At 43.5% G+C, this 22,043-nt stretch overlaps 1 protein-coding gene across 1 annotated transcript in view; it reads right to left on the minus strand.

Moving 5' to 3' along the window:
• Window positions 1-1,163: 1,163 nt before the first annotated feature.
• Window positions 1,164-22,043, minus strand: part of Odad2 (outer dynein arm docking complex subunit 2) — a 161,647-nt gene continuing 140,767 nt past the window's right edge. Inside the window, exon 20 of the mRNA XM_004668167.2 lies at window positions 1,164-1,416. Within this exon, the coding sequence (XP_004668224.2) occupies window positions 1,303-1,416 (114 nt within the window). The 3' untranslated portion in view covers window positions 1,164-1,302. The remainder of the gene's footprint in view (window positions 1,417-22,043) is intronic.

The following is a 22,043-nucleotide window of genomic DNA, read 5'->3' on the forward strand; positions in this document are numbered from 1 at the left end:
CAGATTGAATTTATTCTTTAAATTGAACCCTTAAGATTAATACCATTTCCTTGTTTGTTCTGTTCTCTTTTATACTGTCTTTTGAAAAGCAGCTGAGACAAGTGGGTGCTTTATGAAACTCTTAAAATTCTCAGTAGTGCTTGATTTTTTTTTTTTTTGGAGCATATATCATTGGTCTGATTTTGATTCTGTACAGACCTTTCATTTTGTACAAATTATTTATATTTAATTCAACTCAGTTTATAGTTTTTTTCCCAAAGTATGACAAATATATACAGTACCTAATATTTTTCAATAAAACCTCCTTTACTGCTCTTTAAGCAGTAATGGAGAGTACTGATTTACTGGGCTGATGCATATAAAGCTATTTTTTTTCTGGCTAATATTAGATGCGTGGGACCATTAGTTCCCAGACATTTCAGCACACTGAAGTTACATATGTGATTCTCTCAGCTGGATCCTAATGCTTCTCAACCTGATAAAATGCTATTAATCCTCCGATAGCCACTGTTTGAAAAGTACGTCATGTGCAGAAAACAAATTCAGAAATTCACAGTAATTTTATATGAAATAATATTATCATTCCATCAGCACAAATTAACTTCTCTCAATAAAAGTGTTGGTGAGTCCCTGTGCAGGAAATAAAATATACCATTGTTTATGTGGTATATGTCCAAAATGAAAAAGAGAATTAACTCATTATTGCTTTGGTTTGTATGACAGTTGTACATTAATGTTTGATGGTTTGGGGAAGAAATTTGGGATGACCTTGGGACGACCTCAGAATGATCTCTTTCAGACCAGCTGCTTAACTCTAAATCCTATTTAATAACCGTTTGTGAAATCAGCACATCTCCTCAGAATTCTCCTGTGGCTTGCAAGTGATTATACAGACCACGCCATGATGACAGGATGCTTAAATAGGTTTAGCAGAAAGGGAATTTTCAAGATGTTCATGAGTGATCATGGAACTACACACAAGGAGAGCCATACCTTTATTAAAATCTCTACATAACCAAAGCTGCGTGGGGATCTGTGCATTGTACACAGGCTCAAGTTCTTGAAACATTATCACAAATTTATTAGCTTTTATGTTTCATTACATAGAATATTTCTCAAACTTCAATGGAACAGAGTTCATGTAATTTTCAAGGATAAGCATAATTCGCATTTTTATACCATGCATTTTCACTTATACTGTTTAAAGGATTTGCTGTGTTTCCCAACTTAGGATTTCCAGCCATAGGAATGGCATGTCGTGTGACATCTCAACCTTAGCAGCTTGTCAGGTCGGTTCGCATTTCAAGTGTATCTCGCCTTTTCTGTGGCAAGAGCCAGTCTGCGGATGTTCGATATACACCCGGCTGCAGCCTCCTGGAGCTCCTGGTCTGGGGACCCAACCATGTCCAGGAGGAGCTGTCACGTCATGTACAAAGGAGAAGGGAAACAAGAATAGAACCATTAATTAAAGACATAAGTCTAGGCTGTGGGAATAATTTTAAATAGTACATATTTTTAAAAGTTATGAAGAAGTATGAGCAATCCCAAGTAGGCCACTGCAAATGATGACCCAGATATAGGAAGTCACATGATCCTGACCTCTTTACTTTTAAGGCAGAGCTGCACTCTGCCTGCCCTCTCGCACGCCACTGTCCTTGAGCATTAACCGCCGTGGGTTTTACTTTGGAAATGTCTCTTGAGCTCCTTTTGGCCACTCCTCCCCCAGGGCAGAGTGACAGCATCCTGTGCCTAGACTACGAGAGCGTCCCTGGGCTCCAACTCGCCTAACACTCCGGTGACAGTGACTTTCCAAGGCCAAGTAAAGAGAAGCCAGTCTACAAGGCCATTTTGAAGATGTGTAGATTCTGGTTTTCGTTTACTTTCTCGCCACTGTTTTTAACCCTGTGCTGAAAGGTCACATGTTCCCCCCTTCCTTGCCTACCTGATGCCATCTCTCTACTTAAAATGTCCTCCCATTGTCTTTTCTGGCTTTGTCATTTTATTTAGCTTTCAATATAGATCCAACCAACTTTCCCACCAAGTCACGATTGACTTTCATCAGACAAGATGCCACTTTTGCCCTCAGGATAGTTCTCCTAGCGGTTTATTCAAATGACTGCTGTGGCACGTAATTTTCTCTCTTTTAAATTTATTATTATTTGCAAAGACACAAAGAGAGAGAATGAATGAATAAGGGCACACCAGGGCCTCATGCTATGGCAAACAAACTCCAGATGCATGAGCTACTTTATGCATCTGGCTTTATGGAGGAACTGGAGATTTGAACTTGGTCCTTTAGGTCTGTAAGCAAGTGCCTCAACCACTAAGTCATCTCTCCAGCCCTATTTCTTCTCTTTTAAAGAGATGTTTTGGTTAATGTTTTCAGTCCTCTACATTATACTTAAGGAAATTTATGATACAGTATATAGTACATATATACAAGTAAGTATAAAATGAATCAATTAGAACTTTTAAAATGTAGTAACTATAATTCTGATAAAGCTTTTTTAATGGTAATCTGATTACATATTTTCTATACAGAAGCACTGGAGTGCTACTTTGGAATGCCAGACATCAAGGATAACTTTACGTAAGCAAAGAAGTGCCAGGATGAGAAACACTGTGAAATGATTTAACTATTCCATGCTCAGAGTTTGATTTTTACTCTCTATTAATTAAAAGAAGTTATTTAAGCATTTTAATGAGGGGAGTGATATCAAAAGGACATTTTACAAAGATAACTTGGAATACAGACTTTAGTGAGAAGAGGTAAAAGGTACTGAATTAACTCATGTTAGAAGTAATAGGAGGCTGGAGAAGATTGCTTAGTGGTTAAGGCTTTTGCCTACAAAGCCAAAGAACCATGGTTTGATTCTCTAGGACCCATGTAGGCCAGGGGCAAAAGGAGGCGCATGCATCTGGAGCTCGTTTGCAGTGGCTGGAGGCCCTGTGGCACCCATTCTCTCTCTCTCTCTCTCTCTCTCTCTCTCTCTCTCTCTCTCTCTCTCTCTCCCTCTTTCTCTCTGTGTCTCAAATAAGTAAATAAAACATTTTTTTAAAAAAAGAATAGGAACTGAATAGAAGATAAAGACAGTAAAGAAAGAATTAGTTAAAGAACTATTTAGGGACTAAATATATAGTAACTGGTCAACAAAACATTACTTATCTGAACAGAAGAAAGATGACAATCATACATCATACATAGGAATCAACTTCAGGTGGGTTAATGACTTCAATAAGAGATGGAAAATGTTAACCACTTGTATATAAGACCGTCTCCATCCAGTTAGGATGTTGAAAGCTGTCTGGCCTCTCAATTTCTTGACCTTTACCTTCCTTTAGCCCTCCAGGGTCACACACTGGGTCTTTATTTTCCTTCACTCTGAACAACATTCACCCCAAACCCTCTGGCTACCATGTCTTCCCTTATGTCGTAGTCATTCAACAGTCCTTGTGTTTTCTTATCGTGCCCATGTCCACTGGCCCATGTGCTTTTCCTTTTTTTCCTCTTTTTCCGTTTTGTCAGGTAGCTATGCATACCTGCATTAACCTCTGTCAATTGCAGAGACAACTGTGATTAAGGCTGAGAGCCGCATTACTCTGTGGATACCAACATAAATACTTACAAGGCAGTTTATCAACTGTCCATGTAGTAGAGCCACAGGAGTAGGTTACCTTCTAGGCTCTGTGTCCTTAGCTATGAGCTTTTGATCAGCTTCACAGCATCAGGCATGAATTCCCTCCTGTGGACTCGTATCCACTCAGAAAGTGGTTGGTTACCCCTGTAATGGTCATGCCAGTGTTGCACCGTTAGGCACATCTTGCTTGGCAGGTCAGTTGTGGAGCAAACAAGGTCCATGGGTAGGTAGGACTATTGATAACTGTTCTCCACCAGCAGCTTGCTTACTGCCTTCCAGCATTACAGAAGCTAGCCATCAGGGGGGATCTTCCAGATCAATTCTGCTTGGTTTCTCTATGTCTTACAACCAAAGCATGTGGCATCATCAGCAATAGGAACTTCTAGTGTTGGTGGGCAACCAGGAGTGCTGGCAATAGCCTATACTGTTGTAGGGAGCTCTGTAGCCTTCTGACCAACAGCTTGTTGGGAGGTGTCCCATCCCTGGCACTAGGACTGTTGATTAATAACCTATGGCTTTATCCACCCATGTAGGGTATTTTCAGTAGTTATGATCTTTACTTCAACATTTTCCTCAATTTATTTGTTTATACCTCACCTTCCTGCACAGAAAGCTTGTGAAGCAGATATAACTGCAGAAAGTTTAGACTATTTCTTCTAAGGAAAAATATCTCATACAGTTCATCCTCTGCTTTTTTTCATACTTATTCAGCCTTTACTGACTTTCTTCCTGTGGTCCTCCACCACTAAACCCTTCAGCATCTTTAAGAACTGAGTGCTTACTATAAATATGGAGATTTCATGTTTTTCATGTCTACCATCACTGTTAATCATGAGCAGTACTGGCCTTGATGCTAAGGGAGGCTGATTATAATAATTTTTTTTTATGTTCCCAGATAGGGCAACAGTTTCCTCACTTCTGCTCTTCAATCTTTGTTTCTTTTATAAAAACTAAATGTTACCAGAGTGGCGGGTGGGGTGGGGGAGCTTTGTAGATGAGTAGTAGAGCACATTTTAGAAAGCACACGGCCCTGGGATAAATCTCTAGCATTAAAAAAACAATCAACAAAACCCCAAAGACCCAGCCAATTTTTTAAAAATTTTTTGTTTTATGTTTATTTATTTATTTGAAAGTGACAGACAGAGAAAGAGGCAGAGAGAGAGAGAGAGAGAGGGAGAGAATGGGCATGCCAGGGCCTCCAGCCACTGCAAGGGAACTCCAGACGCATGCGCCCTCTTGTGCATCTGGCTAACGTGGGTCCTGGGGAACTGAGCCTCAAACCGGGGTCCTTAGGCTTCACAGGCAAGCACTTAGCTGCTAAGCCATCTCTCCAGCCCCCAGCCAATTTCTTGGTAAATTATATAAATTGTTGATGATATGCCAGTAATTTCCCTTTACATGACTATTGGAATGGAGTTCGTTCACGTGAAGTGTGGGTAGCTCCAGCCTTGAGGCTAAGTAAATGAGTCTTGTGAATCCCATCTTTAAGTGAAATTCAGCAGGCAAACTCTCCCAGTGATCACAGTGGTTGTACTTAGCAATATTTATTACTACGTTAATGTCGTTCCTTCGGCCAAGTTCTCTTGGTGGATCTCTTAGCTGTCCACTTTCCAGACTCCGTGTTAGAGGCTACTGTACCCTGTAAATGCTTGTTTTACAGAAGCAAATGGGACATGTAAATCAATAATCACACTTCCAACTGCCCACTCTGTTTTTCAGTTAAGCAGAGGGCAACAGTTGGGCAGTTATGGCTGTTCTATCTAATGCCTACTCTGCAGGACACTAGGCCTGTACTCTGGCTCCAAGACTTCCCCATGGTAAGATTTTTGCATGCTTGTGAGGTGTGTGTGTGTACAGGTTTCTCTATATGTGGGGGCATGTGTGTGTGCAGCCATGTATGTTCATGTGGCTGTGAAAGCCAGAAGACCTTAGCTGTTATCTTTAGGAATGCCAATCACCTCTTTTGGAGTCAGAGACTCTCACTGACCTGGAACTCACCAGTTATGGTAGTCTGGCTAGGCGTTAAACCCCAGGGATCTACTTGACGCCACCTTTCCAGTGCTGGGACTGTAGGCAAGTATTGCTGTGCCTGGCATTTCTTACATGGGCACTGGACATCAGACTCATGCTTGTGAGGCAAGCACCTTACTAACTGAGCCATCTCTCTAGCCCCATCATAGTTTTTGCCAGTACTTTTAAAATCTGGACGTGAAGTAGAATTCTAGCTGTGAAACCCAACTATCATAAGAGGCGAGTAAATTCTTCTGTTGTGCCCTTTGCTCCTTTCTAGAAAATTTCATGCCTGAGTAGTCAGTAGCTTAAGAGGTTGAGCTCTGAGGCTACAGCATGTTAGACTGGTACCCCAAGTCTTCCCTGACTGGGCAGGCTAGTGAGCCTCTTCCCTTGCCCCCTCATGCGTTTGATGGGTTTTCCTTACTCGGAGGCCACTGTGAAGATGAACGAGGTAACGTACACCTGGAGCATGCTGGAGGACCTCTGCCCTTGGTGCACCCTTTTATCTCCTCCCCCTCTTCTTGTTTGGTCTGATTGCGCTCCAGCCTTACACTAATGCAAGCATGCCCCGGATAGAAGGACGAGAACGCCAGGCTGGGAACGGGTATGCTGCGAGAGAGAGCAGAGGGGTCCCTGTGGAAGAGAAAAGAATGGAAGGAGAAGCGAAGGAGACGGGCTGGATGGGAAAGGCATCCACCCACTTAGGAAGACACCTTGGAAGGCTCGCAGTGGCGGGGGTGCAGGGGAAGGGTAGTTTGGAAGCAACTTTGGAGTGAAAGAGATAAACTTAGTATTAAACCAAACAAATGCACAAATAAACATACAACCCAACCTCCCCAGACCTTGAAGAAGTTTCACCATTCATGCCCAGACACTCTCTTCAAGAGAGGGTGGAATTAGGGGAACTGGAACAAAATTGCTTTCCGTGGTTGCTCAGTGGCCAGGGTCTGTTTCTCTGACTGCATTTCCTTGTCAGAACGGGACCCTGAGGTCACTTTCTAGAGGGCATATGCTTGACTCACACAGTTAGTACCCAGTACAAAGCAAGAGCATGTCATGGTATTCGCTCATGGTGCTTCTTTCTCCAGTCCCAAGCCTCGTTCTGGAGGCCAGGTCTGGTTAGTTTGGGAGGAATGACAGAGGAGGAACTTGGCCCTCAAGTCAGTCTGGCTCCTGTCACCACTTGCTCCATGGCCTTGCTCTTGACTTTGGATGATCCAGGCTTCTCTGAGTGTCAGCTGTTACTGCCCTGCCTGCTCCTATGGAAATAAGCCCTTGGTCTGATGCCCATCCAACCCAAACATGCACGTAGCTTCTCCTCTCTCAGACCAGACCCCTCAACCTTCTGGGCGTTCCAAGGGCCAGCTGTCTTTATTTCCCAACCTTGATGCCAGTTCCATGATTTCCCACTGACTAAACCAATGAACCGTGAGCCAGGAGCAAAGAAGGAGAAGTGACCGCTCCAGGAGTCAGCGGGTGGAGGCCGGAGGACGTGTCTGCGGCTCTCTCGGGTTTTGTGTCAGAAGCAAATGCTGGCGTCCCTTGTGCGTCAAGAGAGCGATTGTCCCTTTTACCCAAGGAACTTCTGCTCCTGAATGAACCAAGAAGCCCCATTCTTCCTGAGAAACTCACTTTGCCTAATTTCTCAGATTGAACCTGAGCCTTCATTCTGTTTCCCATGTGGTACTTAGTGAGTTTTTAGCTTAAAAGCCTGAAGTATGGGCAAAGGTGAGTGTTTTAGAAAACAAGTAGATCAAAGGAACAAACAACATGTGACTTAACACAGTGCATGTGGTCGCCAGTGAGTTACTTCCGGCCTTAGGTAGCCTAATGTTTGCTTAACGTGAAATGACTTTATCAGCTACCAAACTTACATCATCTCAGACACTGTGATTTCTCTCTTACTGGCGAATGTAGCCTGGGCTGCCCATATCACTTAGCCCCAGAATCACCCTCAGTCAAGGTTATAGAGTTGCAAGTTTATAGAGTTTTCTGTGTGCTGAGGGTATGGACCACTTGATATTTGAGAAGCCCTCTCAGGACCCTTTCTTGGTTTTGGTGCTGAATCGGAATCCATTGTTTTCCCTGAACTTAAATTTATTGCCCATGAACATGGCTCCCTGTTTGGTGCTGAGCTTAGACTAGTCACGTAATACTGATTTACAAACCCATTAAGGACCTGCTACTTTCCAACCCTCCATCAGAACAATATGCAATGTACATGTGTCTTGGTTTGGAATCGGGCTCCAGAATATGTTTTGATTTTCTGGGGTACTTCATAAGCAAATTATATTCCCCTCAGGAATCCTTTGAAATTAGCATAAACATCCATACAGCAGAAACATTGTACAAAATCCTAAATCGAGTGGACAGCTACTGAAGAACAGAACGTGTTCTCCAACCATTAGCATAGAACACCAGGCGAAGGCAGTTTATAATCTTTTATGATAACCATACTTACAAAGTGCGAATTTCCTTAGGAAAGTGGGATGTGAATGAGGAACAAGTAAATGCATCTTTTTGCTATATATTTTTTGATCTGTTGATTTTTTCCAACTATAAAGGCATTTTTAATGTTATAAGGGGGAAAACACCTCAGGTTTAACTTTTTAAAGTGTTTTTCCTTTCAAAAGTTCCTCTTTTTAATCTTCCCCTCCCCCAAACACACCCCAGGACTATACATTTATTGGGAGTTTCATATATACACTGAAGGAAAACTAGCCCCCTTGCTTTAAAAGTTAATTGCACAGAGCACTTTTAAACATCATTCAAACAACTTTTTATAGCTTGTTGAGTGAACAAGGACATGGGAGGGCACAATGGGTGGTTTGTAGACTGGGTTGGCATGAATACTGTGAATACTTCCTCCAGTGAGAAAGGCTTTGATCTTAGGGCTGTGCCCTCAGTACACAGCTGTGACCTGTGGCTCACATCTTCTGGAAGGTTTCACCACGTAGGCAGCATGGGAACTGATGTCTGCTTTTAAGTTTTACTTTTCTATTTAGCAGTTCATGATTTTATGTAACATTTCAGTTGCATGAAGGCCATGCGCCCATCTGAGTGACAGCAGATTTGCTTGTGGTCTGACTCCACGCTGTCTGGGTGAGCAGAGGCTTGCAGTATGAGTTTTCATTAGAGCTGGAGGAGCTCTGAATTACCTGTGTGTGCGCACCCGACTTAGCGGGTTTCCAGAAAGATCTTCAGTTTCCAAAGCTGGTTTTAACTGAGAAGGCTTTTGCCATTTTCCTGTTTACAGAGCAGCGTGGTGATTGTAGCGTGAAGGCTCCACACGGTAACAAGAGCTGCGTTTGGATGGCGTCTGCCGGCAGCATGGTTTCCCAGCTCTCCGGCTTGGCTGGGGCTCCGCACAGCTCCGTCCTCCTCCAGACGCTGAGCCTCAGTAATTCACTTCATATGAGGCTGGGACTCATCTCGACAACATGACACTGAACCCGAGCCGGGGGCCTCAAAACACACTACACTGCTGCTGGTTGGGGTAAAACCCTTGATTCTGTTGGCCAGTGAAGGGAAGCTTAAAGGGAAGGGCTTGCTTTCTGGTGGTATCTGTCCTCCTCCAAGGGACAGAAAAACATGCCGTATGTTATGGTTTGAAGGTTCACACCAAAACACATGTTGAAATGTGAGATAGTAAAATGGTGGAAATTAAATCTGAATATGGTATTTAGAGGTGGGAACTTTGAGGTATAATTAAGGTTAAATGAGGCCGTGAGGGTGGGGCCCTAATCTAATGTGAACTTTATGAGAAGAGACGGTGTGGCCTGAACTAGGACACTGTCTCACCATGTGACATCTTGTCTACCTGGGGCTCTGCAGAGTCCGCATCAGCAAGAAAAGCTTTGCCTGATACTGGTGCACAATCTGGAATGTTCCAGCCTTTAGAACTGTAAGCTGAAGAAACCTTTATTCTTTATAAATTACTCCATCTGTAGCATTCTATGAGAGTGACCGAAACTAGACTGAGACAACCTTGTTGATAGGACACTCATTCGCAGAGGTTGGAAGTAGATTCTATTGATTCAACTAGAGCCCTTGCCACGCAGACATGCACGCAGGTCTGAACGAGTATGTTTGATGGGGTTTCCCCCTTACTGCTTCTCTTACTGGAGGAGAGTGGAGCTGGGAGCTATTTCCTGGGAAGGAATTGAAACAAAGAGGGATGAGGAGGCTTAAAAGGTTCGGAAAGCACAAGGAGGAAGCTGAACACCTCACCAAGCCCTCCACAAGGCCGTAAAGTCAGTAAATCACTGCTGGGGAGAGGAGAGAGGAGCCTTCCCAACAAAGCCGCAAGCAGTGCGGCACAGCTCCAGTGAGTCACCGACCATGTCACGGAGGCCTCTTCAGGGATGGCAGGCACCTTTGGGTCATCTCTGTTCTCACAGGTCACTGTTTCTTCCATGTTGCTGTAGCTAATCCCATTGAAATCCTTGGTTCACCAAGCTAGATTTAGGTGGAATGATTTCTTTGTCATCCGTGGTCCACGTGGGGCGAGTGGGTGTTTGTTCACAACCAGCGCTGGGGTTGACACGAGGTCTTGTTATGTAATCCAGGCTGACCTGGAATTTACGATCCTCCTCCTGCTCTCACCGCCCAAGTGCTGGGCTTACAGCTGTTCTCCACCAGCAATCTCCTAGACGGTATTTGTGCCCAGACACAAAGACACAAGGTGACAATGTTGGACATGTAGAATTGAGGGTAGAATTGTGATATCCAATAGAGACCTTACGACCTTCTGGAAAAATGCTACAAATGGAAAATGGCTTGATGATAGAGGTGGAGATTGGTGGACTCTACTCAATACCACAGTAGAGGAAGAAGATGCGGCAGGTCTCTGGGTGCTTTCAACAGAAGTTCATGCTGCCATTTGGAATATCTTCAATTGCTCCTCAAATTGTATTCCTACCGAGAATAAAAATATCTACCTCTATCTCTATCTAGTTATATATCTGATACCTTTATAAATTTCTTCAAAACACGTAGAGATGGCAGTATGAGATTGTTTAGAATGGCATTTTGCTATCGGACAGATCAAAGCACGGTGGAAATATCATCTGGAGAAAAATGTCCCCATAGCCTAGCTATTTTATGTCTATGAGTTCACACTTGGGCTTCGTGTCATTTAAATCATAGTGCTACCTCGTCTTAACTATATGTTGCCTAAGATACTTTCTTTAAGCTCCATTTTAATCAGTAAAATTAGAATTTCTAAAGGCACTGTCTGAGTTACTTTCTCTTTGCTGGGACAACACCCAATCAGAAGCAGCTTAAAGAAGGAAAGGGTTTGTTTTCGGCTGATGGTTTCGAAGGGCAAGTCCACTGTGGCAGGAAAGGCATGGCAGGTGCAGACAGCGACATCAGTTCGACAGGGAGAGCGAGAGCTCGGCAAGCAGGGCTGGACTGTCACCCCTCGAGCCTGCTCCCCGGGGTCCACTGCCTCCAGCAAGGCGCCGCCTGTTAAAGGTTCGACAACCACTCCAAACATGCCATCAACTGGGAATTACATATTCAAACATATGTCTATGGGTGATAGTTTACATTCAAATTCTCATAGATACGTTCCAAATAGGACAGATGTGTGACTTAAATGCAATCTGACTGGATATCTAGCAAGTCTCAGCGATCCTTCTATCTTTACTGCCCTTAGCACTGGAGTTACAGGTGTGCATGGTCACACCCAACTTTTGTGTGGGTGCTGGGGATCAAACTTAGGTCCTCATGAAGACACAACAAGTACTCTTACCCGCTGAGCCATCTTCCCAGCTATGAATTTACACCTTCCTTCCTTCCTTTTTTCTTTCTTTTTTCCAAGGTAGGGTCCTGCTCTAGCCCAGGCTGACTTGGTATTCACTATGTAGTCTCAGGTTGGCCTCAAACTCACAGCGATCCTCCTGCCTCTACCTCCCGAGTGCTGGGATTAAAGGCGTGCACCACCACGCCTGGTGAGTTTACTTCCTAATATGTGCACACGTGGGTGTGGCTGTCCTTATGGGTGAACATGTGTGTGCGTGCAGTTGCAATGGCAGAGATCAATGTCAGGTAATTTCCTCTTCTTGCTTGCCACTTTAGGAAAAAGTCAGGGTCTCTCACTGAGCTTGGAGCTCACCAAATGGGCTACACAAGCTGGTCAGTAAGCCCCAGAGATCCTCCTTTCTCTACCTCCTCATTGCTGGGATTCTATGTGTGCCATCATGCCCTACAACTTATGGGAGCTGCAGGGGATCCAGAGTGAAGTCCTCATGCCATCATCCTTACCTTTCCTTGTTTTTTTTTTTTTTTTTTTTGAGGTAAGGTCTCACTGTAGCCCAGGATGACCTGGAACTCATTCATGATAGTTCCAGGCTGGCCTTGAACTCACAACAATCCCTCCTACCTGTGCCTCCCAAGTGCTGGGATTAAAGGTGTGCATCACCATGCCCCAGGCCTTTCCTTTCCTTTTGATACCACTCTTTATCATAGCAATACTATAACTAAAATCTTATTGGATTATTCATACAAGTTGGAGTGACAGCACATCCTTTAATTTTAATCAGCTCTCAACTATAACTGGCAAACTATGTAAATTTGTTTCTCATCAACTTTCATTCTGTAGAGCAGGTATTTTAAACCCCTGCCTTCCTCAAGTCATCTCCACCACCACTTTAGTTCCCTCACCCTCAGCATGTGGTCCTGTGCCTTGGCCTCCTACTTGGTGGGGGGAAAAGTAGAAATCTCACCAATGGAGATGACCCAGCTCCCAGCCATGAGAGTCACGGGTTCCCACAGCCAGGGCACTGTCCCTGCCTCCTGCTTGTCACCCGGAGCTGCTACATTTCCGCCTGACCAAGTTCATTCCCTTACTGTGCTGGTTGGAATCTGAGGTCCCCCATAAACTCATGTTTTTATTTTATTTTATGTATTTATTTGAGAGAGAGGGAGAGAGAGAGAGAGGGAGAAAATGGGCACTCCAGGGCCTCTAGCTACTGCAAACAAACTCCAGACACATGCATCACCATGTGCATCTGGCTTACATGGGGTGCTGGGGAATTAAACCTGGGTCCTTAGGCTTTGCAGACAAGTGCATTCACCGCTAAGCCATCTCTCCAATAATTCATGTGTTTTGAATGTGTCCCCCCTCAACTGATGGCACCTTGGGAGATGGAGCCTTCCTGGGCTGTGTTGTGGGGGTGGACCTTGAGTTTTATCAGCCCTAGCCTACCAGTGTCCAGCTCCCTCTCCTGCAGCTGCTGTCCACCTGTGGGGGCAGAGGGGACGTCCAGCCTCTGCCTGTGCATGAAGCTTCCCCTCGAGACTGTGAGCCAGAATAAGCCTCCTTCTGGTCAGGTGCTTTATCCCAGCAACAAGGAGGCGGTGACAACAGTGACCTCCTGCCTCTTTCTCTGTCTGCACTTCAATCTCCTGACATCCTCGCCCCTCCCCCACCTTGTCAGCGTCTTGTCTCCTTCCCTGCCAGTCCTTCACGCTTCTACCATTCGAGTTGAAATCTATTGGAAAGTTTGTTGCCTCAGAATAGAAAGAAAATAGCAAAGGCAGATAAGCGAAATCCCCTCCCCCCCCCACCCTAACCACCAGCCCGCTCCCCTTCTCAGCCTCGTCAAGACAGGCCTCCGCTGGCCACCTCCATCTCCTCGTTTCTTTGGTAAAGCTGTGCTATCAATCCAGGATATAATTTTGATTCTTTTTTTCCCCTTTGAGACAAGGTCTCATGTAGCTCATGTTGACCTTGAACTTGCTATATCACCAAGGGTGGCCCTGAACTCCTGATCCTCGTCTCAGCTGCTCCCCAAGTGCTGGGATTACAGGCGCCGCCGTGGCCCACTGGTCTCTGTCTGACTTTATTTATCAGTGACACTGTCCATGGGCTATTTATATATTTATTTGTTAACTTTATTTTCTCTTCATTTCTTTAGAATAACACTTTCCTGACTTTCTTTGAGTCTCCCGCCCTTTGGCGCTCTAATTATTTCTTTTCTGGAATGGTCTTTCTTAGCCATCATGAGATGACAGAGGACATCATGGCCTGTACCTGAACCTACTCACGTCTCTTTACGCAATCTGCAAGGGGAATGCTACCCAGTCATTCTTTTATGAATCACGATGCCCAAATCTGTGTATCTTAGATTTCATTTATTTATCCTCTAATGATACAAATGCCCAACAAGCCATGTTGGTGGCATAGGTATGCAGGAGGCTGAAAGAGGACGATCACATGTTCAAATCCTTTGTGAGGTAGAAAGTGAGTCCAAGGTTAACTTAAGAAAAACTCAAGGAGGTCTTGGCTAAAATAAAAAGTAAAAAGAAGGCTGTGATGTAGCTCAGTGATTGTGTGCTTGCTTAGGATTGCTTTCAAGACTCCAGACTGAATCCCCAGCACAGCACAAGAAATGACTCCCAAACTCCCCCAATTAGGTATAACCTATATATAACACCTTCGCTTTTTTGTACATTGATATGTGTACGAGAGTCTACTACTTGTCATGCTTCTAATACACAGAATGCCTTTCTTATTCATACTTTACCCCTGTTTCTTTCTTTGCTTATTCTTGCCTCATTTCACTATGTACACATTGAGACCCTTAGTTTTAAAAATCTATAAAGTACATTTTCTCCAACCAGTACCCCAGTGTTGCCTCTGAACCTTATCAGAGACACAAAGGAAACTGTCCAAGCGCCTCCCACTGCCAGCCAATGCCAGCACTGCTAGTAAACCATGAGGCGGAGCTACAGCATTTCCCTGAACATCAGGAGGAGATGTCAGTCCCAGAGAGGACAACTCTCCAGGAAGACTTACGTGAAACAGAACAGAACCGAGCCTGAGAGAAGAGGAAGAGAGTCAGCCTCCGGCTGTGACACTCCCTCATCAGGAAGCCCAGAGACACTGAGAGATGTTCAGAGTCCTGCTATTTTAAAATGTATTTTTATCTTAATTCTTCTCTTTTTAAAGCCAACCTCCATGGAAAACTGGGAAAGGAAATGACGTTCAATCTGACTGTGAGTAAATTAGGTTTTATAGATAAGACACCTAGTGTCATTAAATTGTTTAAAAGAAAGCTTGTAACAAAAGTATATTTTAGCCAGGCATGGTGGCACACACCTTTAATCTCAGCATTTAGGAGGCAGAGTAAGCGGATCGCTGTGAGTTCAAGGCCACCCTGAGACTACATAGTGAGTTCCAGGTCAGCCTGGACTAGAGTGAGACCCTACCTCAAAGCCCCCCCCCCCCCGCAAAAAAGGTATATTTCTTCCACTGAGATCATATCCTCCCATGGCCAAGTTTCCTTGAAAAAGAAAAGGTTTGCTTTTTATATTGCCAATTCCTAGGTAATGACTTAATGGAAATGTCTTAAAATGTGGAATCTACTCAAATGTTCTGTTCAAAATGCTTCTACGAGCAGTTAGGCCTTTTAATCTCCAAATGCTGTTGATATCTTTCAAAAATATTTTGTATGTTTGAGGAGAGAGAGAGAATGAGTGCACCAGGGCTTCCTGCCGCCGCACATGAACTTCAGACGCAGGCGCCACTTTGTGCCTCTGCCTTGATGTGGATCCTGGGGGTCAAACCCATGTCATCAGGCTTTATAAGCCAGCACCAGTAACCCCTGAGCCATTTCCCCAGCCCTGTATGGTATCTTGCTGCCTACTGTGTACAACCCTCCCTCTCCCTTACCTTCTCTCCCCATTTCATACCTCTCCCTCCCTATAGCTATCTTGGTATGAAAAATAAGTCTTGCAAGCTGGGCGTGGTGGAGCATGCCTTTAATCCCAGCACTCAGGAGAAAGAGGTAGGACGATCTCCATGAGTTCTAGGCCACCCTGACACTAACTCCAGGTCAGCCTGAGCTAGAGTGAAAGCCTACCTCTAAAAAAATAAAATAAAGTCCTACACCTCAAGAAATTGTCCCTCTGAACTCAGAATCTGACAGAAATCAAAGAAGAAGAAAAAAATTCCTTAAGGAATCCCAAGAGAGTACATGAGAAGGGAGTGAAATATAACATACAGGTAAGGAGCTGAAAATCCTATGCCAGCTTGTTCACAGTTTCCATTTGTTTTGTAGGTTGAATTTGATCCTTTGACTCTGTTTTTGGATATCTTTGCTGGCTAGTTGTGATTTTTGGAGACAAAAAATGGTTGGGTCTTTTTTCATTATTGGCAGATTTTACACATGAATATAATACATTTTGAACATAACTTTCTTGAAAGTCCCACTTGTACATTCTTATTCATAAATCCTTTTCCTTGCTAGAATCTTCCAATTCCTTCCCCTTGTAGTCAGGCTCAACCATTCTGCCTGCCCGTGAATCTCTTCTTTGATGAGGTTTTCTACTGAGGTTTTGACAGGAGTTTCTTATCTGATAGAGGCTTCATATCCAAACTAGCCAGAAGAGGTGAAGATGGTCATCACATTTTAATAAAGGAAATGTTTTTAGGAAGATATAATAATTATAAATATATGTGCACCAAATCTTGGCCCTCCCAACTCCATATAACTACATTAAAAGGTATTAAATTTCACACAGATCCCACTGGGAGATTTCAGTGCTCACTTTCATATTTGACTATGTCTTCTAAACTAAAACCAGCAAAGAAACCTCACAACTAAATCATATCATAGGCTAACTGGATTTTATAGATATCTATAGAACATTCCATCTAACAAATAAAGACAATACAGTATTCTCTCTGTCACATCAAGCATTATCCAAGATTAATTACATTACAGGCCCCAAGGAAAGCCTTCACAAATAAAAAAAAGTTTAAATAATTCCTTGTATCTCATCAGACCACAGTAGAATAAAACTAGAAATCTACAGCAAGGGAAGCTCCAGATTGTTGAATGAATTGTAGGTCACTGAAGAAATCATGGAGGAAACTTAAAAGTTCATAGAATGAAAATGACAACACAAGCTACCAGAACTTCTGAGATGCAGGCAAGGCAGTCTTAAAGTTTATAACTTAAGTACCCGTATTAAAAAAACATAAAAATCTCAAATAATTAACCTAACGATGTACCTCAGGGTTATCCAAAAGCAAGATGCCCAACCAACCCAGTACACATTAGCAAATAACGACTTGGGCAGACACTATGAAATAGAGAGTCAAAGAAGAATACAGAGACTCAATTAAGTCACTGGTTCTTTGCAAAGAACAAGATCACTAAAGCCTTAGCCAAACAAAGATTGAGATGATTCAAAATAACCAAATTAGATTGAAAATGGAGGGGTTCTAACAGACTCCAATAAAATCCAGAGAGAAACAGAGAATACTTTGAAAACTTGAGTTCTGAAAAGCTGGAAAAATCTAGAATTGATAAATTCTTTTTTAAAAAATTTATTTGAGAACAACAGAGAGAGAGAGAGAGAAAGGTACATAGAGAGATGGAGAGAGAAAGAGAGAGAATGGGTGGCACACACCTTTAATCCCAGCACTCTATAGGTAGAGGTAGGATTGTCAAGAGTGGGAGAAAGAAGTTACCTCAATTCCCTGTATACAGCTACAAGCATACATGATGTTCTTCACAGAACCAGAAAAATAATCCTACTAATTTATATGGAAACATGAAGACCCCAAATAGCCAACAAAATCTCAAGCAGAAAGAACAATGCAGAAAGTATCCCAACAGCTGTCCTCCAATTGTACTTCAGAGCCATAGTGACAAAGACAGCTTGGTTCTGGCACAAAAATAAACATGTCGACAATGGTGGAAGTTGATCAGAGTCAATGCAGCCACAGGTATGCGTGTAGCTGTATACAGGAAATTGAGGTAACTTCTTTCCTTTTTTTTTTTTTTTTTTTTGAGGTAGGGTCTCGTTCTAGCCCAGACTGACCTGGAATTCACTCTGTAGTCTCAAGATGGCCTCCCACTCTTGACAATCCTACCTCTACCTATCGAGTGCTGGGATTAAAGGTGTGTGCCACTGTACCCAGAGAAGAAAGGGATTGAAGGCAAATTCGTGGAAGTATTAATGTCAGAAAAGGTTTACATTTGATTATCATAGAAATATTGAGATGAGAGATACCCGATATATTATAATGTAATTGCCTTAATCATTTAAAGAATCCTTCCATAGAAGGATTAAGTATTCATAATATTGTTCTAAGAAATGCTAAGATTTATAAAATCTGACATAGAATAGTAAAGTTAAATGTTATCAAGCAACCAAAAAAAATGTGTAAAACTTTTAATCTAGGGATAAGACCAGGAAAATACATATCTAACTATATACATTTATATCTACTGAAGTGAGTACTAATTACCACAAATGACTTTACATTAAAATAAGCCTAATTTTTAATTTGTATTTGCTTTATTTATCTCCAGAATAATTCACATGTCATTAAAAGGAATTCAAAGCCAAAAGAATGCCAACACACTGTTGGGTAGCAGATGCATGCTGTGGGAGGGAATAAACAGAGAAATATTCTCGAGGGGAGAGGACACCAAAGAACTAAAAAAGAAAAATTCTTTAGTTAAACTACTTCCCTAATTTTATTTTGACTTAATTTCTGCTTTCCAAAAGCAGAATAATATGGAAAAGTAAGATGCAAAACTGGAGGAAAGAGATATAATTTGTCTCCTCTGGTGTCAAAGAAGTACTATTCCCTGCGCCTGCTAAATTAGAACTGAGCTCATCTGGGTGCAAATACATATCTAATTTCTTGGGATGTAACCACAAGTAAGAAATTCTTTTATTGTGATCATTTTTTTGTTTTCCTCCTCTTTCTCTTTCTCCCCGTTCCTCTCTTCCTTGTTCTTTATTGTGGTACTAAGGGACTGACCTCCGCTGGCCCCTGCATGGTGGCCAAGTCCACTCATGGCCCCACAACTGCTTTTTAACCTTCTGTTGGCTCCAGCAACGGGGAGGCCTCTCCTGACCGTCCTCTCATTGCATCCTGTTATTTCCCAGGTACCTTCAATGCCTCTCTTGTCATTTGATATCAATTTTCTCATGTAATACTCTAGGATGACAACAGAAAATACAGTTTTAATATCTTACTTAAAACTTTTGATAAAATGCTTTTAAGATCTTGAAAAAGATGGAATTTGACATTTTAGAAAATTTTCACAAAGCAGTATTTCTATCAACTCTGAGCCTCCAAGCCCCTAAAAATCTTTAATAACTAACTATTCATTGTAATCTTCTGCTAAAATTACATAAGATAGTACTCAATTTCATCTACATAAAATCTTCACATCTTAGTGAATGAAATGGAACGTAATTTAGAATATAATAGCTCTTTTTTCCCTCTGGCAAACCAGGGTTTTACTCAGAACTCCACCTTGCCTGATTTTTCTCTAAGTAGCTCATCATAACTGCAGGGCTGTCCTACGCAGGGTTATCCAGATTAGTAGCAAAGAAATAGTTGTGAAACAGAAAGCTTTTCTTTCTTCCTTAAACAAAACCTTAACTCTCTTAGGAACGTCACTAATGCATTTTAGTAAGATGGGAACCTGACGGAAAAGTGGAGCCTAGAAGCTCAACCTGATCCTCCTTGTTCCCCAGCCAGACCCGGAAGCATCTTCTCCAGTTCCATGACACACAAAAAGCTCCCCATTTTCACGACGGGAGGGCACTGGGCTTCGGCTCCTGGCCTCTTGTGTTCCTGGGATCTCTTTCTCACTGCTCACCAGCTCCTCCTGCTGCTCAGCCGCCCGCACTTGCCTGCCGGCCCAGGCCTCACTTGCACTGCGCGGGGATCTGCTTAATCCACCTGCGCTCTTCCAACACATGCCCCCACTGCCTGTGCCATGAGCCAGGCCCTCTCCCCAGCCAGACAGGTGGAAAAGCACACTCCTACTAAGCTGTTAATGACTGATACCCTCGCTTAATCTTCCCAGAATTTAAAATGTGTTGCCAACATGCAGATAATTTTAAAGCATATCTTCAGTTTATGAAATATGTCAGCACAACATATAGCTTTTTTTAGGCAGCACCAATGAATAGCTTCATTTAGGAAGTTCACTTTGGCCTCCTTAAAATGATCCATAGAGCCAGGCGTGGTGGCACACGCCTTTAACCCCAACACTAGGGAAGCAGAGGTAGGAAGGTAGCTGTGAGTTTGAGGCCAGCCTAAGACTACAGTGTGAGTTACAGGTCAGCCTGGGCTAGAACAAGACCCTATCTTGAAAAACCAAAGAGAGAGGTGGGGGGGAGCACTACATACAGAACATGCCTCCTGAGCTACACTAACTTACCCGTCTTAGTGTCCTTGCCAGAGAACTGGAATGGCTATCATCCCTAAGCCTATTCCACAACTAGCCTTGGTTTCTAATGGAATCCTTAGTAAAGCCAGCCTTTCAGTATCATCAGTCTTGCTTTAAAATCAGCTAGTAGCTTATTTGTGTTAATACCTAAATGCCTAGCTGATACTAATATACATGTCTTCAATGCACATCTTACCCTGTTGGCAAGATTTATCTTTTAAGCCAGTTCTTTCTACGTCGCATTATTGGGGCTGGGAACAGCGGGTGGGCGGGCCCTTGTTTCTACTGGGCTACGGTGCTGCTGACCACCTGTGGCGTGATGTTAACGGCGCCGTGCGGAGTGCGAAGTCTCGCCCCGTAAGAGCGCACAGGCAGAGGGGCAAGGCGCGCAAAGGCCGCGGCCAGAGAAAAGGACTGCGCCTGCCTCGTGGCAGAGGAGCAGGGAAAGAGAAGCACACGGCGGTGCTGCTTTCTGATGGTTGCCTGCCCTGAGTCCCCAGAGGCTAAGGACAGGGGCTGGGAGGTGGGAGGAGGTGCCTCTTTGCACGGAGCAAAACCCAGGGAGGACATATGCGGAGGCGCAGGCAGGCTCTCCTGGGCTCCTCTCCCTCTGTCCTGCATTTAGCAGACAGAGAAGTCTCTCTTTTGCTGGCATTGGTTTCTCGTTCTCCCTTTCTCTCCTGGATTGTTGAGAACTCTGTTAGCTCACTGTAGCTGCTGTAACAAAATTCCCTGAACTCAAGCAACAGGAAGGTTTCTTCTACAATTCTGGGATCTGATACAAGGCACAGACAAGTCTGGGATCTGGGATGGACTGCTTCCTACAGATGGCACCTCATGGTGCCCTCCAGGCAGGAAGGATGAGGGACCTCTGGAGGGGGAGGAATCTCTTTACAAGAACAGCACTAATAGAGTTTCTGCTTTCGTCACTTCCCAAAGGCCTCACCCTCAAATGCCGTTGCACTGGGTAGAGTTTCAGCATGCGCATTACGGCGGTGGTGCTGGGGGGGAGCAGGCTCTCGACCCAGCACGCCAGCAGAGAGGTTCTGCCTGTCTTACACCTCAAGTAGATGCTTTAGAGTGAGGGTGGGAGAAGGTGCTGGAAGCTTGCTGGCCTGGCCAGTTTCACACAAAAAGTCCATCTGCCTTTTGCTGTGATGCCTCCTTACGCCTTCAGGCTAGACAGCATCCATCTGTGGTGTCAATGGCCCTGGCATATCAGTGCATGTTAGTGGTTCTCTTTGAATACTAACTCAAATATCACAGGTATCAGAATAAAAGTTAGAAAACATTCTACCTATTATTTATATATTATGTCAATGTTAGAGAATATTAGATACTACTTGTTTGCATGTGTGTGTTTATATGTGTGTTTTTAATGTGCAGGGGCATCTGCATGTGTGAGTGCATGAATGCGGAGGCCAGAGGTTGATGTCAGGTGTCTTCCTCAATGGCTCTATCCCTTACTTATTGAGCCAAGGAAACCCCGTAACTTTCTGGTTAGGATAGCAAGGTGGCAGGCCCCAAGGATCTTCCTGTCTCTACCTCCCCAGTACTGGGATTACAGGCACTGCCATGTCTGCCTTTGGTGTGTGTTGTAATTACTTTCTCATTGCAAAGGCAAACCACCCAACCAGAAATATCTTATGGAAGAAAAGGCTTTATTTTGGCTTATAGTCTTGAGGGTAAGGTTCCATCATCCAAGAGAAAAGAGCCGGACATCACGTCTCCACAGCATCAGGAAGTAGTCTAAGTACCAAGTGTGGAGCCACCCCTAGTAACACACCTCCTTCAGCAAGGCTCCATCTCCCAAAGGCTCTACAACTTTCAAAAATTGCCAAACTGGGGGCCAAGTATTTAACACTCATGAGCCTATGGGGGGCATTTCATTCAAATCACCACAGCATGGGTGCTGGGGATCCAAACTCAGATGTGCATGCTTGTGTGGCAAGCACCTTAACCAACTGAGCCGTTGCCCTAGCCCCTAAAAACAAACATTTTTGTATCATTATCCAATCTCCTCCAGAAATACATTCCCCCACCTATTCCACCATTTCAGATCCAGGAAAGCACAGTCATGTAATAGCTGACAATTCAACCAGCCCATACTTAACACATTATTATGAAAAATCAATGGAATGTCCTCAGTGAGATAACAGTAGCACAGAAAGAC

Source organism: Jaculus jaculus, chromosome 5 (genome assembly GCF_020740685.1).
Source record: "Jaculus jaculus isolate mJacJac1 chromosome 5, mJacJac1.mat.Y.cur, whole genome shotgun sequence".
NCBI lineage: Eukaryota > Metazoa > Chordata > Mammalia > Rodentia > Dipodidae > Jaculus > Jaculus jaculus.